Source organism: Prunus mume, linkage group LG5 (assembly GCF_029339155.1).
Source record: "Prunus mume cultivar Tortuosa linkage group LG5, ASM2933915v1, whole genome shotgun sequence".
Classification (NCBI taxonomy): Eukaryota; Viridiplantae; Streptophyta; class Magnoliopsida; order Rosales; family Rosaceae; genus Prunus; species Prunus mume.
In genome coordinates, this window is record NC_142702.1 from 23,072,789 (window position 1) to 23,088,738 (window position 15,950).

The 15,950-nt window shown below is 38.5% G+C and overlaps 4 protein-coding genes across 8 annotated transcripts; 1 reads left to right on the forward strand and 3 right to left on the reverse strand.

Annotated features, from left to right (window-relative positions):
- The first annotated feature begins 735 nt into the window (after window positions 1-735).
- LOC103332144 (death domain associated protein) lies at window positions 736-1,462 on the forward strand. Its single transcript, XM_008234842.3, has one exon. The coding sequence runs from the start codon at window positions 808-810 to the stop codon at window positions 1,300-1,302; it is 495 nt and encodes a 164-aa protein (XP_008233064.1). The 5' UTR covers window positions 736-807; the 3' UTR covers window positions 1,303-1,462.
- Window positions 1,463-3,130: 1,668 nt separating this feature from the next.
- On the reverse strand, window positions 3,131-8,658 carry LIF2 (RNA-binding (RRM/RBD/RNP motifs) family protein). Of its 3 annotated transcripts, none has more exons than XM_089051787.1 (9): window positions 8,496-8,658; window positions 7,078-7,490; window positions 6,852-6,968; window positions 6,609-6,749; window positions 6,337-6,513; window positions 5,193-5,400; window positions 3,915-4,096; window positions 3,739-3,824; window positions 3,131-3,642 (listed from the first exon to the last, which is right to left on the reverse strand). In XM_089051787.1, exons 2-9 carry the CDS (start codon window positions 7,486-7,488, stop codon window positions 3,507-3,509), a joined length of 1,458 nt encoding a protein of 485 aa, XP_088907913.1. In that variant the 5' UTR covers window positions 7,489-7,490; window positions 8,496-8,658; the 3' UTR covers window positions 3,131-3,506. The 3 variants fall into 3 exon arrangements, with proteins under 3 accessions (XP_088907913.1, XP_088907911.1, XP_088907912.1); XM_089051785.1 differs by having other exon boundaries at window positions 7,078-7,548; window positions 8,496-8,641; XM_089051786.1 differs by having other exon boundaries at window positions 7,078-7,539; window positions 8,496-8,639.
- Window positions 8,659-11,255: 2,597 nt separating this feature from the next.
- Window positions 11,256-13,237, reverse strand: SETH5 (transducin family protein / WD-40 repeat family protein). The gene is given in 6 exon segments (XM_089052412.1): window positions 11,256-11,755; window positions 11,757-11,825; window positions 12,118-12,274; window positions 12,276-12,302; window positions 12,304-12,429; window positions 12,867-13,237. Coding segments are annotated over 6 exon segments (1,143 nt in total). The 3' UTR covers window positions 11,256-11,362.
- Window positions 11,971-15,598, reverse strand: LOC103332141 (oligomeric golgi complex subunit-like protein). Of its 3 annotated transcripts, XM_089051789.1 has the most exons (4): window positions 13,990-15,598; window positions 13,761-13,816; window positions 12,854-13,483; window positions 11,971-12,396 (listed from the first exon to the last, which is right to left on the reverse strand). In XM_089051789.1, exon 1 carries the CDS (start codon window positions 15,526-15,528, stop codon window positions 14,143-14,145), a length of 1,386 nt encoding a protein of 461 aa, XP_088907915.1. In that variant the 5' UTR covers window positions 15,529-15,598; the 3' UTR covers window positions 11,971-12,396; window positions 12,854-13,483; window positions 13,761-13,816; window positions 13,990-14,142. The 3 variants fall into 3 exon arrangements, with proteins under 3 accessions (XP_088907915.1, XP_088907914.1, XP_088907916.1); XM_089051788.1 differs by having other exon boundaries at window positions 12,908-13,483; window positions 13,761-15,598; XM_089051790.1 differs by lacking the exons at window positions 11,971-12,396; window positions 13,761-13,816 and having other exon boundaries at window positions 13,196-13,483.
- Between the last annotated feature and the right edge of the window lie 352 nt (window positions 15,599-15,950).

Genomic DNA, 15,950 nt, shown 5'->3' on the forward strand with positions numbered 1-15,950 from the left:
ACCTGCACACTTCGAACAGTTATCAGAATAGGAGTGAATTGGGGTGTTTTCCAGTTGAACCCCCTCCGATGGTTAAGTAAGAAGTGAGTTATAGGTAGAGAAATGGAGAGACAAAGATATTTAAGGAGGAGATATTTATCTTCCTTCCCCTGGTGGGACTGGACCACATTAAATGACTTCTTCTGATCACCATGTTGTCTGACAGGTATTAGGTGGCAAAGCGACACTTGGCGTTGGATGGGAGGCACATTAATTGATCCCTCTCCACCACTTGGCTAATCATCAGGGAAACATGTGGTAAAGCGACACCTGACTTTGGATGTGAAGTATATTAACTAATCCTTTTCCATCGCTAAGCTATTGTATTAGATGGGTGGAGTGGCTGATTTGACAGGAGTCTTATCGTGCCTTCAGACTAATAGTGCGCCTCTGGGCATACACGGCATCCTAGTGGTTAGGTTGGTACTCGCGTGCCCGATCACTGTTTCACACTCTCCCGTCAGGCTCGGCTTGGAGGGCTTTGATCAACACCCAACAGTAACTCAGGTCGGGTCGGTATACCGGGGACCCAGTCTCTTATGACTACGTGGTGTTCTCTGGTAGGCTCGGTTTACAGTGATGATATGAACCATTAACATTTTCTATTAAAAAAGTCATGGGTTGATCCAACCTGACCCATCGATCAATCAAATAATCCACTTAATAAAGATAACCCAACCCACATTATATGTATGGCTAACATAAAAAGCAAAGCCAACCCATTTAGCAAAGAAGAAAAAAACCCAGAGTACCAAAAACCACACAGCAATGTGGGCAGTGTCGTACCTGCCCCCACCAACACCGCCATGCCACCCTCTCGTACGGAACCTCAACAAACCACCTCTCAATCTCAAGAGCCTCTCCGTCTCCGCCAAGTCTCAGCCACCAGGCCAAGACCTCGGAGGCTTAGGCCATTCAATTCTCACCAAACTCAAATCCAACCACAAACCCACAACCCCAATTCTCTCAAAGCAAAAGCAAAAGCAAAGGCAAAATCAAGAGGGTAAGCAGATGATTAGTGGGTCTGATGTGCTTTTCGCTCTCCAGAAAGCAGCTGATAAGAAAAGCAGAGAGATTGGTAAAAAAAAGAAGAAGGCAAATGTGTCGTCGTCATCATCATCATCCTATCTGGGAAGCCACGGGGAAGAGGAAGGTGTGGATGAGGATGTGAAAGTGAGGCCCTTGTGTGTGAAAAGTGAGTGGGGTGATAGGTTGGATGAATTGGAAAAGCGCTGTCAGGAGCTTTCTTCTAAGGTCGTTTGAGGGTTTGCCCATCTATGCATTCCAATTGTGAATAATATTTTATTTGATTCATGTCAATGTTTTCTTTTTCTTTTTCAACACTGGTCTTGTTATCCTTGCATTGTATAAATGAATCACATTCGGAGAAATGAAACTAATGTCACCTATGGACACTTGGCAATAGAGCAAAGAGGACAATTTTTTTAGTTTTCCATTTCACTTTCACCAGTTCTTCTCTATGCATGACGGTGTTTAAGCACAAGCGATTGGGGGAGAGGGGTTTACACAAATATTCATTGGGTGTTGGGATTTTGAATTTCTTTCCACACGGTGGAGGTGGAATAACCCTACCAACTAAGCTATACGTCATCGGCTCCATGTGCAGGAACGTTAATCTTTGGACATTATCGATACAAAATCCATCTTCTATTAAAGAATGAACGTCTTGTCCAGAAAGTTTCCGAGTCATACTTTAGTTTCCCATTGTAAGTAATATGGTGGCAGTGCCGTGTTTAATTATTTGGCTTCTTGTTTAAGCAGCATTGTCTTTCTTTGATGATCTAAGTTTGGTGTTTTAAAACTTATTTTCCGTGGGTCTTGTTTCTTACTTGCTGTCTTAAGAAAGATGAACCTAGACTCATTTAAATTGCCTTCAATAGGCTATGATTGTTGTGTTTCTTGATCGTTTAAAATATGCACAAGAAGATGTATATAAAATATGCAAACTACATAAGAGCAAATTACAAAGACTTTCTAGGTTTACAAATCTGAATTAATGGATACTCTATGGGACAGGACAGCTACGATTGGTTTCTTATAAGAAAGTAGGTGTTTGGCCAATCAAATTATATGCATATGAAATGCCTTTTCTTGAATTACAGTTTAGATTGATTACAAAGACCAATTGCTGATATTCGACTCTTAACATTTTATCATTTTATAAAGAAGTTGGTATGAAAAAGCGGATTACAGTGAGCAAACTTCCCCGCTTTCAATTTGTTAATTTATTTCCCTTGAATGTCAACTTTCTGGGACACTGATGCATACATAACATTAGTTTACTTGATTCTGTACAAATTTTGTTACGGACTAGGTTTCTTTTCTGATTTTTGTTATTATTCAATGGTTTTGATTTTTAAAATTTATTTTATACAAGCGATGGTCGAAATTATTCCAAATTAATCTAACCTACGGAAGGAGATATTCGAACTTGGGTGCCATAACCAACTGACCTAACTCATTTATGCCTTCATCTTTGACATGGTTCATTGGGATGGATAGATCATAGAACACAGAAGAGCTCTGAGTTTTGAGGGGATTGAGATGACCCTCCATAAAATGAAATTACTGTGAAAAGTTGAACGTCGAAAGAAACAATTTACATGTAGTGTGGGTGGACCGAGTCTAAGACATCCAATATCCATGATCAGTGGCCATACATTTTGTACCTAATAATACGTGTTAAGAATTTCCAGCAACGGAGAAGAATATGCCACGGCATTTGGCTCTGGTTCTGATGCTTACAGGTCCCTCAGAGTACCTGAGCAACCAAATCCATAAATTGGGTAAACCAAGATCCTCCTGTTATGAATTTTGATCCACAATCTGAGTTGTCCTAAAACAACTTTTTCTAGTTGACAAGTGTACAGAACACAAAACGTTAACTGGTCCCCTTGACTGGAAGATCCGAAATTGCGAAACATCATAATTCTACATTAATTGATATTCAGACCTGTTGTTCTACATTAGTTGATTACATAATCAAGCAGCTGATAATACACAGTTAATTAACACACTCAAACTGCCATAAACTAGCAAAATAAAAAAGAAAAAATATGCCACGTCAAAATTCGGATGCAAAATAAACTCTGATTTCTGCTAGATGTCAATGAACAAATGCCAACAAAATGCATTACAAGCTGATAAGTTAATACGTAACAAACAATTCCTAGACTGTCAATTATCTGAAGCATTTTTTTTTGGCCATACATCTAACAGCAATGAGACACCAACATTCAGTTATAAACTTATAATACCTCATTTTCCTAATCCTAGCAGCCTTTTTCTTTTTCTTTTCTTTTTTTGTCCCATCTTTTCCATTGAAAAGAGAAAAAAAGGGAGGGGTAGGTGGCTCTGTTATTTTCGTTTTCTGTCTGATGAAACTCGTCCTCCAACCAGTCACATGTTCCTTGTTTTACCCAAAAAACAACCTTAATCCTCTGCCACTAGTAAGGCCGGTACCTCCTGCCACGGTTACTTTCATCACTGCCACCACCACCTCGTCCAGGCTGTCCACTTGGACCATTGCTCCGATCCACTCTCCTAGGACGAGGAGTTGGGATTTGTGCACCAGGCTGCTGACTGCAAAAAAGCAATCTCTATGAGTCATTATTCCATAATTATTTACTCTCTTTTTTCTTTCTAAAAGAACCTCCCAGAAAACAAATGACAACTTACAGAACATAGCCAATTCGACCATCTGGTAGAACCATAGGCACCATGTGCATTCCTGCAGGCATTGGCCCTCTACCATATATCATTGGCTGTTCATGAATGGAATCCGTTATAAGACATTACTCTGATACAGGATTCATACCAAGACAAAGAGGAACAATATAAATTCGGTGATCTACCTGCTGAAAACCCGCAGGAACACTATATCCAGCCCCTACAGAGCCATATGGATTTCCAGCAAAACCACCACCATAACCTGGGTGTGGAAGGTGGTTTGCATGAGGGCCAGCATTGTAGGGATAAGCCCCATCAGATTTTTTCTCAGTTTGAGGCTTTGCAAGGACAACCTCCAGTGGCTGACCTGTAAAAAAATCGATGGACGAATTATTTTTGGAGACACTATGAGCTCAAAAAAAAAAAAAAAAGGAAGTTTCAGATCAGTGTCTATCGACCAACTCAAAATATTATACAAAATCAGATAAAGAAATATGTAATAGAAAAAACCATCCTCCCCATTGATTAATATTCAAATTAAGTAGCTTTACACAACAGCAGAAACATTTCAATGTAAAGAGGAACTTGCCCTGTGACAATAACCATGATATGTCCCGCAGAAGCTGTTATTTCAAAAAATTTACAATCAAGTTCATAAGGCCACCACCATTTTTCTATGTTCTAACATGTCGGGTTACAGTATAAATAATAGAAATCTAAGTTTGATATCTGACTTAATTGCAACAACTTTATATCACAATGATGAAAAGAATAGACCGTAATTTTTTTTAAGTACATTCCAGCAGCCATCTATTATTTGATGTCTATACCCAAATCATGTAGCATTGCATTCTACATACTGAATCTTGAAACAGAACTCCAAATCTTAAAACATTTTGAAACAGAACTCTATATAATTTGATTTAATTGCCTCATTTCACCTATCCACAGAGAAAATAGTTGTGCCACAGAATGGCTCGCCGCTTGCCAGCTTTGGAATTTCGGTTATAGAATTCAGAGTGCCGCCCCTACAGACATGATTCTTATCGCTTTCGAAGCTATTATTTTTGTCTGCAGGCCTGGGGCTATTTGTGCCCCTTGTAGTCATTTTCCTTGTGTTTGGGCCTTAGGCCCATAATCTACCCAAAGAAAAACAAAATAAGCTTAAACAAAATCAATCTTCCATGTACTTGATTTTAGAGGCACAAACCAACTGACAGAATTTTCACTATTATTTTGGTTTCATTCACTAATTTCTTTAGTTGAGGATTTCAAAAATCAGGGCACTGAAAATTGACCCTCAACTGTATATGCTTAACTTAGAACAAGCTGCATGTATGTTAAAAGATGAATAAGTCCCGTTCCATCAAACTAAAATCAGTAAAAACAACTTCTAAAAGAGAGGTGTATCTCACTGGATCTTAAATTCTCAAAAAGCTCCTGATGAGATGCAAAATACATACCATCAATTTCATATTTCTCAGTATCTTTGACGGCCTTCAGAGCACTTGACCTTTCAGCAAAATGGACGAATCCAAAATCCCGTTTTCCTTGGCCACCTTTTCCAGGTGGCATAACCACTTTTGTTACTTCACCATGGCGCTGAAATAGTTCCTTCAGCTTTTCAGTGCTAGTGTTCTCAGGTATGTTTTTAACATAAAGAGCCTTCACCTGAAAATTGCAAAAGCAAAAACATATAGTCAGTAGATGGGGCAGGGAAACATAAAACATAATTGAACATTTTAAACAGAAGATAAAAGGTCGCAATGAAACTAAACATGAGCTTTTAAATTCTCGTTCTGAGTTTGTCGACAAATTTTAATAAGTTCATATCAAGTCAAGCTATGATTCATATGAATTTAAAGATTTGAAAATATAACTAGAACATATATCTATACTAATATAGAAAGCCAACAGGCAACAATCCATTTAGGTTCTCCACTCTTTAAATTCTGAGAAAAATATCCCTTACTAAACTTAAAAATAAGAAAAAGGGGCAAACAAAATACACTTTCCAATCCACTAAACGTAAAAAGAAGAAAAAGAAGAAAATAAATCCTCAATAAACTTACAAAGAAGAGGAAAAATTCCAATTCACCCCAATATTCTTACAAAACTAATACGTTTCCATTGCGGTTACAAATTTAATTTTAAAAAAATCAACTACTTATCATTTCTTTTAAGATTTTATAGAAGGCCTTATGTGATACTTAAAAGTGTATTTTTAGGAATGATTTACAAGCAGGGTCACTGCAATGCCCCAAAGCTTGTCCCAAAAGCCTAGGCTATTGTATGACAGCTTGTGAGGAGTGTACCACCATGCTAGTGGTCTTCCTCAAGTGCCAGTGGGAAGATGCAGTACAGTGAGATTGACTAACAACCAAGATGCACGCGTATCCCCTGGGATGCAGCCCAGTGGACCATGGTGCAACGTAAAATCCCACAGATTCCTATAAACTAGTTGATCGTTTGCATCGACGTGGTACCAGATGCAGTTCAAACATAATCAGTTAAGCTTCTGATATACTTTTTATAAATAAAAAATCTGCAAACTGATAATTAAGGCCCTGAACCTAGAACTTCCATTCAATTGGAAATTGGAGTTACCTGAGCAGCAGCAGAATGATCTGAAGTACTTTTTGGATCAGCCCAGGTCACAGTTGGTGAATTTCCATCCAGCCTAAAATTTGAATTTGACATTTTCTGTCTTGAATAATCAGCGCAGGCATTATTATAATACAAAACAAAAGCAAAACCACGATTTCTGCTTGGATTTTGGGGATCCTGCAATTAACAAAAGATAATTCTGTAAGAACATTTATCCAAGCTGCCATTAACCTCCAAATTAACATAACAAAAGAAGAGTTTAAAGATCTAACCTTTATTAGCTCAATGTGCTCAACCCCAGGACCAACCTCCTCAATGACTTTTCGAAACTCATCCTCAGTCCAGATTTTCGGAACATTACCAATGAACAATCTATGCTTTGTTTCAGAAAGTGAACATCTTAAGTTTTTACCCTGTAGAGATGAAACACATTATAGATCACAATCAGGCTGGACATATTTTAAAAAAGAACGAAGGCAATCCTACACAGCACTGCAAAAGAGAAACATCACTACCTTGAATGCTTTATTGTGTAATTCTTCAATGGCTTTTTGTGCAACCTCTTTAGTCTTAAATCCTATAAATGCATAACCCTTGCTTTCACCAGTTTCTCTGTCTTGCATTAATCTTATCTGCAAAATAATTAACGAATCAAACCCTCACAGAAAATCAAACTACCACTCCAGACAGCCCCAAACAGAAAGCCAAAATGTCAGAAGAACAAGAGGTTGCAGTTCTGACCTCAATAATTTCGCCTATTTCATCGCATAGATCCCTCAGATCTTCTTCCAAGGTGTCTTTAGGAAGTCCACCAATGAAAACTTCAGACCCATAGGGAGGAAGGGCAAGAAGTTGGGCATGTTTCTCTTTCTCCTCTTCATTGACAGAAGCAGAAGGTTTCTCTTCATCGTCCACAAATTCACCGGCATTATGGCTTTCATCTGGTTCTGGTGATTGGTCTTTCTCACTAGCCTTAGTTGTAGGATCTTCATGTGCTTCTTCAGCATTCTCCTCCACATTTTCATCACTACCTCCATCTACCCCATCCACTCCATCTTCATCTATTTGCTCTTCTACATCATCATCCATCTCTTCCATGTAGTTGTCTTCGTCAAGATCCACCCGCTCCTCAACTTCCGCTCCTTCTGCCATGTCTGGTTCAAGCACCAACTTTTGTCATCCAATAACTAATCCAACTGTCAACTGAATGGGCTGCAGGCTCGTAAAATAATTATGGAAATTGCGCCGACCCCATGAGAATTTGCATGAAAGGCATACATATACACTAGTGAAGAACTAACAAATGTTAAGCTCAGAAGAACTTCCGAAGCAAGAAAAACACCTAATAGTTGTTTCTAAGCAAGAGGCAATGGAAAACCCAATGCCAAGGGAGACTTGTAAGAAATGCAACAAGAGACTGGCCAACTTTCCTGGACGCCCCATGGTTGCTGGTAAACAACACAGAGACCTTATAATTGGCAATCCAATTATAGAACATTTATCAAATCCAAGTTTTCTTTTCTAACCTCGTGAATCCATCAAGCAAATGGAGCACAAGAAGATAGTAGTAAACAATGTCTAAATATAACATAAGGGGTTATGCCTATTTTGTTCATGCACGAGTGTCAGAATAACTATAAAAAAATGTTAAGCCAATAGTTTTTGCATTTAAGGATTACCGCAACCTAAAAACAACTTAGATTAGAAAAAAAACACAATGCTTTCTTTCTAATATAAGTAGATAACAGATACTAGGGCTAACCCCTCTCTGCCTCCACATTACAGTTAGTTCAAAGGGGTAAACAAATTCATCTAAGTGAAATAGACAAAACCATTGATGAAATTGCCGTAGATAAAAAACCCAATAGAGAATACAACTACTTGGCTGAGAAAAACCCCTGCCCAACTGAACAACCCAAGCCAACCAATCCTATGCCTATAACAATGGGGAGAAAGAAAATCAATTAGCACAGAGAGAAGAACTACAGAACTAGACAAAGACAAGGCAACAGAACCCAGAAAAGGAGAGATTTTGTGGATGTGAGAGTTATGAGAACGCTCAAAAGCGAATCAGAAATACATGGGGCAACGCAACTAAGGCATATAAAAAGTCACACCACAACATCAGAAAAATTGAAACAGAGTGAGACTTTGCGTACCAGTGGTTTTGGGAACAAAGATTTGGTTGTTGGGTTTTTGGCGTCTGGGTTTCTCTCTCGTACTTGGGAAGAAGAAGAAGAAGAAGAAGAGAGGCTTCGAAGGGTGTGTTTGTGTTGTTATCCGACGAACCCCAAATGGGTCTTCTTTCCCGAATGCCCCTATTTGGGAAAGAAAGTGAGAGAAAACGCACAATGAATGCGGTTACACCTCATTCTTGTGAGGTTAGATACTTCTACCAATGAAAATACGCCATGACAGCGCCACATCACAATTATGTTTTTCCTCGTCACATTTTTGTTTTTCCACTTGTATTTAGTGTCCACTTGTATTTAGTATAAAAATTATGCTAAGGTAAAGTCGAAGGCATGAAAAAACTAGAGTGCTGCTAAATGATACTAAAATTAACTGAGTACATCATAATGTTTAAATTAAATGATAAATTACTCAAATGGTCCTTAAATTTGTACTCGATTTACATTTTGGTCCATAAATTAAATTATTAGTCCAAATGGTCCATTAACTATATATTAATCGCTCCATTGGTCCTATCGTCTAAGTTTCTGTTAAATGTAACCAAATTTTAGGGACAAATACGACTTTTCATAATTAACAAATAAAATAAATACAAAATTTGAAAAAAATTTGAAGAAAAAGATAAAAAAAATCATGAGACCCAAACCCCCTCCCTTCAATTTCTTCTCCCCCATTCCTATAGACCTCTCCAATTACTGTGTTTGTAAAAAAAAAAAAAAAAGGTTTGTCAATGGCTTTCAACCATCTAGCCCAACAATTAATATTCAAAATAATACTAACAAAGGTTGTTGAAGAGACACAAAGGAAGAAGAAAGCTCCTAAGGAGGTGGGCAATGGCGAAAATGGTGGGAGTGTTGTCCTTGGTATTGATGGCATAAATCCCCCAAACCCTCGTAGCAATTTCGACGTCTTGGCGAATAACTGGTACTTGTACTTGGAGGGTGAGAAATTGACAATTGCTGTGATTTTGGGAGGTGGGGTTGGCGGGTGATGAGGTGGGGAGGAGAGTGGTGGGTGGTGGGTGGTTGTCTCTCAACAACAAAGGGAAATCAAGGGGTAGGGGGAAAGGGTATGGGTGGTTGTTAAGTTGGGGTTCTGGAGGGGGTTTGTGGAAGAATTTTTTTCTTTTCTTTTTTTGTAGTTGCTGGCTTGGGTGGAGGGTGGGGAGGAGTTGGGGTTTTAGGTTTATAGGGCCTAGGATGGAGGGTGGTTGTTGGATGGGTTTGGGTGCAGAGTGGTTGTGGGATGGGTTTAGGGGTTTAGGGGTTGGAGCTTGAGGGTGGTGGCCATAGGGGAATGGGGAGAGAGACATAGAGTTTTTATTTATTTTTAATGTACGAAATAACCAATTTGCCCTCATATTGAACAGCAACATTGAGAATGTAACGATATGACTAATGGAGCGATTAATATATAGTTAATAGACCATTTTGACTAATAATTTAATTGAGGGACCAAAATATAAATCGAATACAAGTTTGAGGACCATCTGAGTAATTTACCCTTAAATTAAAATGTAAAATTAACTAAGTACACCCTATTTAACTATCAAAAATACCCATTGTACACCTTCTTTAATTTTTAATCTTTTAAAGTATTTAAAAAATAAAAAATTACAGTAAAATAATAATTTAACAAAAAACTCTCTCTCTCCTGCTTCTTCTTCTTCTTTTTTCTCTCTCTCCCATGTGGTACCACCACCACCTGGAATTGCAGTTCTCCACCACGACAACCATGGGTTTTTTAAGAAACATCTGAAGTGGGATTGGGATTAGATTGTTGCATTTGAGAATTGGGTTTTAATGAGTTGCCGTTGGAGTTGAAGGAGAAATGGTGACTAGGGTTGTTGAGGGGGGGGCGGCGCAGAGAATAGGGTCTCAAGGGAGTTGATATCTGCCGTCCCAAATTCCCTATCTGCTCCTGTCCTTTATCTAAAATTTTGACACGTGTCTCCACCTTTAACAATACACAAACACTGTTAACTTGCATAGAAAATAATGTAAAATAACAATAGGCATTTTGAACGCATCTTCTCCCTCAACCATGGCAGTCACAGACTCTCCTAGCCTCCAACATCCCAGCGGAAGTAAAATCTGTCACCCATCTCTCCTATCTTCAACCTCGCAGCGAACTCTTTGGGTGTGGGTTTCCAATATTTCAGCATGAACTGGTTTGTGTTATTGATTGTTTAAGTTTTATGCATACAAAAATCAACTTGGATCAAAACACTTCTCCTGGATTCTGTGTTGTTTGTTAAAAATTAAGTCAATTTGTTTGTGAAGGCATGGATTCAAAGCAATAGATACCAATATTATTTTATCTTTTTTGGTCATTTTATATTAGCATAAATTAGTAATTCAATAAATAATTTGGTAGAAATGTGTATTCATTTAATTTTAGGATTCGTTTAGCAACACTCAAAAATTATGAGCCAGTAATTGATATGAGTTTTGTCATAGTCTAACACTAATCAAGGGTTATCACGTTATCGAGCCATTAATTAAGATTAATATCACTACACGCGGGAACTCGTGTGAGGGGGTTTTTGTTTTTGCTTTTTTATCACATCGCGAAGCTTACACTAATCAACGACCATCACCCAGACATATGCGAGGATAAATGACCGTTGTGTTGTATTCTCGGTAATCTTGGTGTATTTGGTATGCTTCTATGGGACTACTGACTAAATTACAAACACCCACTACAAAGAGGTATGGGGATCCAAGTGAAACTTCTGAAAAAAATTTGTGTGAGGATGTGAACTGTAATACAGAGGTCAATTTGTCCACTATGTTTTGCGCATCAATCAGCTGTGCAAAACAAATTTGAATTCTCAAAAAAGCAAAACAAACTCATTATCTAATATTGATATTGTGAATTTTAAATCACCAAATTCCTGGCTACCATTATCAGAAAGGAGTTTGGACATGATAGTTGGAAGGCGAACAGAACCTATCATGCCCTCAACAATCTCCTTGATGAACCGAGAGAACAATTTTCTTAAGATATGAACACCTTTATGGAGCTTTAAGGCATTGCTGAAATGCTCAGTACGTCCAGAACCACTTGACACCAGAGTTCCCATAGCAGTATCAAGCTTGATAAATTTTCCATTGAGGGTGGAAAGTGTAAGTAAAAGAGCACTGCCATCATCACCAACCCTTCCCAACAAGAATGATGCAGCATCTGTTATCCCATATTTCTGGCACAGGCGTAAACAGTGTTCCTTCTACGCGATAGCTATCAAAAGTGTCTAGGAATTTGAGAACTCGATTGCGCTCATACTGACATAACAGCTGAAAAGGTAAAATGTGAAACAGGGTAGCTACGAAACACGCTCACTCAACTCTTACAAGTCTCGTATTTAAAATTTCGCCAAAATGAATATACTGACATGATAAGAACAATATTATCTCCCTCACCCCATTAAGGAAGGAATAATTGTTTAACTGAGCACTTGATTTGAAAATATCCATAAAAGAAATGAATCACAAAGAGAATATGATGCAACTGAAACACAGAAGCATTCAATAAAATCAAATTAAAGAGGAAATAAAAAAACTAGATATAATTGTACAAAGACCTCACCTCCAAATAAAGTTCAATCATATCATCGGTCACATTAACAGGATTGTTACGCAAAAGCTTTGGGAAATCAGAGATCCTTTCCAAGTAAGCCTCAACTGCTTTTGATTGATCCTTAACCCTCACAAGATCATCTTTTCTTAAACTTGAAAAGTCGAGGGCCAGATAAGTGAACCTCAATCACCGAAGAATAGGCTTTTTGGATGGGAACGAAGTTCAGAAAGGATATGCGAGCCTTCTTCACTAGTAAACTTGTTGATAACCAAGACGAACGTGCCTTCTCTGCATAGAATAAGAAAATAATTGAGATTGAATTACTGAGAAGGAAGACCTCCACTGAAGAAAATAACCTACATATTACTTAACATATGAAAGATGAAAAACAAAAGAGAAATTCAAGATAACTAAGGGATAACCAAGAGAAATTCAAGATAACTAAGGGATAACCTATTTAAGTAAAAAAAAACTCTGGAATTTGATAAATTACTTCTGATTGAAAAACAGGGGATTCATTGTCAGTCAGCCACAATAATATTTTGTTAATAAAGGAGAAGGCATGAACGGGTTCATCTATATCTTTCATGTAGCAGTCCAGAGCAGCAAGATACTGATGTCTGCTGGTATGAATTAGGCCACAAACCTAAAATACTCCAAGAGACCTTGTAATGAGTAATCTCAAACTGAATGAATTGTAACAACATGATTCTGAGACAACATTGTAAGATATTGGTAAATTTACATGGTAAAATCACGCTTTCTCATAAAATGAATCCCAATCGGTCTCAGGCACTACCTCAAGAAGGCCAAGAACCTGTTTCTCTCTTCTTTTTGGATTTATGCTATCTCCAGCAACCCATGATGGAAAGTTATTCTTTGACGTCAAATACTCCAAAATTTGAGACAATACACGTTTCGAGACATTAGCTCTTCCACATGCAACATAGTACGCAGTAAACTCAAACAGATGACCAATGTCTTTCTTTGAAGGCCAGTCTGCTATTGATGCAGTGTCATCATTGCCAGGAGATCCATCTATTAGGGAGATACCCTTAATAATAATATGAATGAGAGTATCTACTTTGAACCATTGAATTCTGACTTTGTGCCATTGAATTGTTCCCATCCGGCAGCTCCATATTTGCACTAGCTGAATCATGAGAATAAATGTTGGGTTTTGAGATTTCATCTTCAATGAAAGCGCATCTCAGAACGTCTAAAGTAGCTTCAGTATATAGCTCAAGAGAAAATACAAGTTAAGATATTCTCCTGCTGCTCTTGAATTAGGAGCATCAGAACCCTCCAATAAAAATTGCAGAAGTTCTGTTCTGACTGAGAGATGGCAAGCGTGAGAGAGGAATTGTTCCCTGTCCTGCAAATAGAGATATTTAATTCAAACTCTCTTAATCAGATTATGTAAGTTAACATCCAGCAAGAAATGAAGCTATGCAACTAATTCAAAATGTGTTCCAGTATAAAAGAATGTTAGTCTTCCTTCACCACTTCATATTTATTCTGCACGATTTATATCTCTTTTTCTATGAATAGTATAGTTCAAGACCCACACAACCAATTCTAGATGGGATTATCGCACAGAGGGATATACTGTGATATTCCAATTGAACAACTCCAATAAGTGAAGTCCATACCTAGTGGAAAAACAAGGCCTGAAAAGCAGTACTTCAAATAAACTAGCATCCTGTTACTGTAAACAAGAACAAACTAAAATAAGGCCACTTAAAAGCCTCCTTGGAAAACTGACAAAATGCAGCCAAAACTAACATGAAATGATGTGATACAACTCATTATATTCTCTCAGAAGGATAATAATAAGGGGTAGAGATGATAAAGGATGGAAGGAGAAGCAAACTAAAATACCAAAACACCCATGTCGGTGGAGTTGCAGTTGCTTCAAGCAAGATTGCATTCTTTTGAAAAGCACTTGCCACGTTTATGGCTGGATTAGTGACATACAAAAAAGGTAAAGCCAGTAACTTGACCAAAACCAGGGAGACAAATACTAAGAAGCATCTAATAAGCTCTCCTCGGTTTAGCCCGTATCTTTTTTATCAAGTAATCCTCCAAACCAATAGCTGCCTCCACTATTCTGGTGTTTGGCCTAATTTCCAACTTCATTACCTCTCTCAGAATTTCCTCCAATCTCTCTAGCTCAATCTCTTCGCATATCCCAGGAACTATTGTAAGCCAAGTATCTGTATGAGGAACCTCCCCGTGCTTTAGCACCTCCTCCAAAACTGCAAAGGCTTCCTCAACCCTACCCACATTACAGAATCCTTTAACTAAAGCATGAACAACCGAAAAATGTGGAGAAAACCCCTTTGATATCATTGTCTCCATATAACTCTTTGCCTCATCAAGCATCCCATGATCACATAACCCGCTAACCAAAGTCCGATAGGACACCAAATTTGGCAAGCACCCATTTGATGCCATATCCTCAAGAACCTTACAGGCATCAACTGGACGCCCTTCTCTACAAAATCCTAAAATAACAGTATTGTAATGCACAATATCAGGATTGCACCCCTTAACCTTCATCCTACAAAGCAGCTTATACGCCTCACGAAGCTTCTTCTTCCTACACAAACTATTCAACAAACTAGTGTAACTCAACGAATCCGGAACGAACCCTTTGTTCAACATGTCCTCCAAAAAATCAACCGCCGTATTCACCTGACCCTTCCTACACAAGCCCTGCATCAGAATCCGATACGACTGCACATCTGGAACAAGGTCTCTCTCAAACATTTTGTTGAACAGCTGGTAGGCAATGCTAAGATCCCCATTCAAACAAAAAGCACGCATCAAAATGTTGTAAGACTGAGTATTGGGCATCACCCCATGACGGTGAGCGTCCTTGAAGACGTCGAACGCCGGGCGGAGAAAGTTCCGGTGAGAAACGAGGATTTGAAGAATGCGATTCAGGTGTTTGACGGAAGGGCTGCAGTCAAATTCCACCATGGTGTAAAAGGTTCGGAGGGCTTTCTGTGGCAAATTGGCTTCGCCGTAAATCTTGATCAAGTGGGAAAAGAGAGCCGGGGAGACAGAGTAGTTCGAGGTCTTGAGGCGGATGAGGAGGTCGTCGACGAGAGAGAAGTACTTGGAGCGGCCGAGCTTGAGGATGAGAGTGAAGAAGGAAGAGTAGGAGTGGCGAAAATGGGGTTGGCGGGCGGCCAAGTCGAAGATCTCTTTGGCGAGGAGAGGGTCTGATTGTGAAGCGATGAGATTTTGGATCCTGGAAGGGGAGCCGATTGAGCCGATTTCGTGGTTCTGGTTATGGGGTTGCGATGAGAGGAAGAAGACGAAGGAGGAGGGGAATGGGGGTTTAGGCGGGAGGGCCAGAGAGCGAGTGACCGTTACTGCGGCTTTTGATGACCGCTGAAAGAGCAGATGCATTTTTTCTCTTTGGTTGTTTCGTGTTCTGTCATTCCCAATCCTAGCTACACAAGTCTATATGATATGAGAGTGGAAAATACAGAGGCAAACGACGTCAAGTATTAATACTAAACTAAACTATTTATGATTTTTTTTTTTTTCTGAATACAAACAATAGTCTAAACTACAAAGAGAATGAGTTTTTACATACACACGCTACCAAGGTGTCATGAGCTTTTGAACCTAAAATCATTGATCTACAAATTAATGCCATTTTCTATTAGGCTAGACCTCGTTAACATATCATTTATGATTATAATTCTATGAATTCACAAGTTTTTTGCTTAGTCCAATAATGAACTGATGTTTGTAAATTTGTGACCAAAAATATATTTAACTCAAAAATTAATGTTCAATAATACAATCAAATAAAAATTAAGTCA

Excerpts from the sequence above, each read along its gene's own strand:
- LOC103332144 (XM_008234842.3), top strand. The coding sequence starts at position 808 with ATGTGGGCAGTGTCGTACCTGCCCCCACCAACACCGCCATGCCACCCT.
- LIF2 (XM_089051787.1), bottom strand. The coding sequence starts at position 7,488 with ATGGCAGAAGGAGCGGAAGTTGAGGAGCGGGTGGATCTTGACGAAGAC. Across the intron at positions 6,514-6,608 it reads AGCACATTGAGCTAATAAAG|GATCCCCAAAATCCAAGCAG; the intron begins GTTAGATCTTTA and ends TGTTAATTGCAG. Across the intron at positions 4,097-5,192 it reads TGAGAAATATGAAATTGATG|GTCAGCCACTGGAGGTTGTC; the intron begins GTATGTATTTTG and ends ATTTTTTTACAG.
- LOC103332141 (XM_089051789.1), bottom strand. The coding sequence starts at position 15,528 with ATGCATCTGCTCTTTCAGCGGTCATCAAAAGCCGCAGTAACGGTCACT.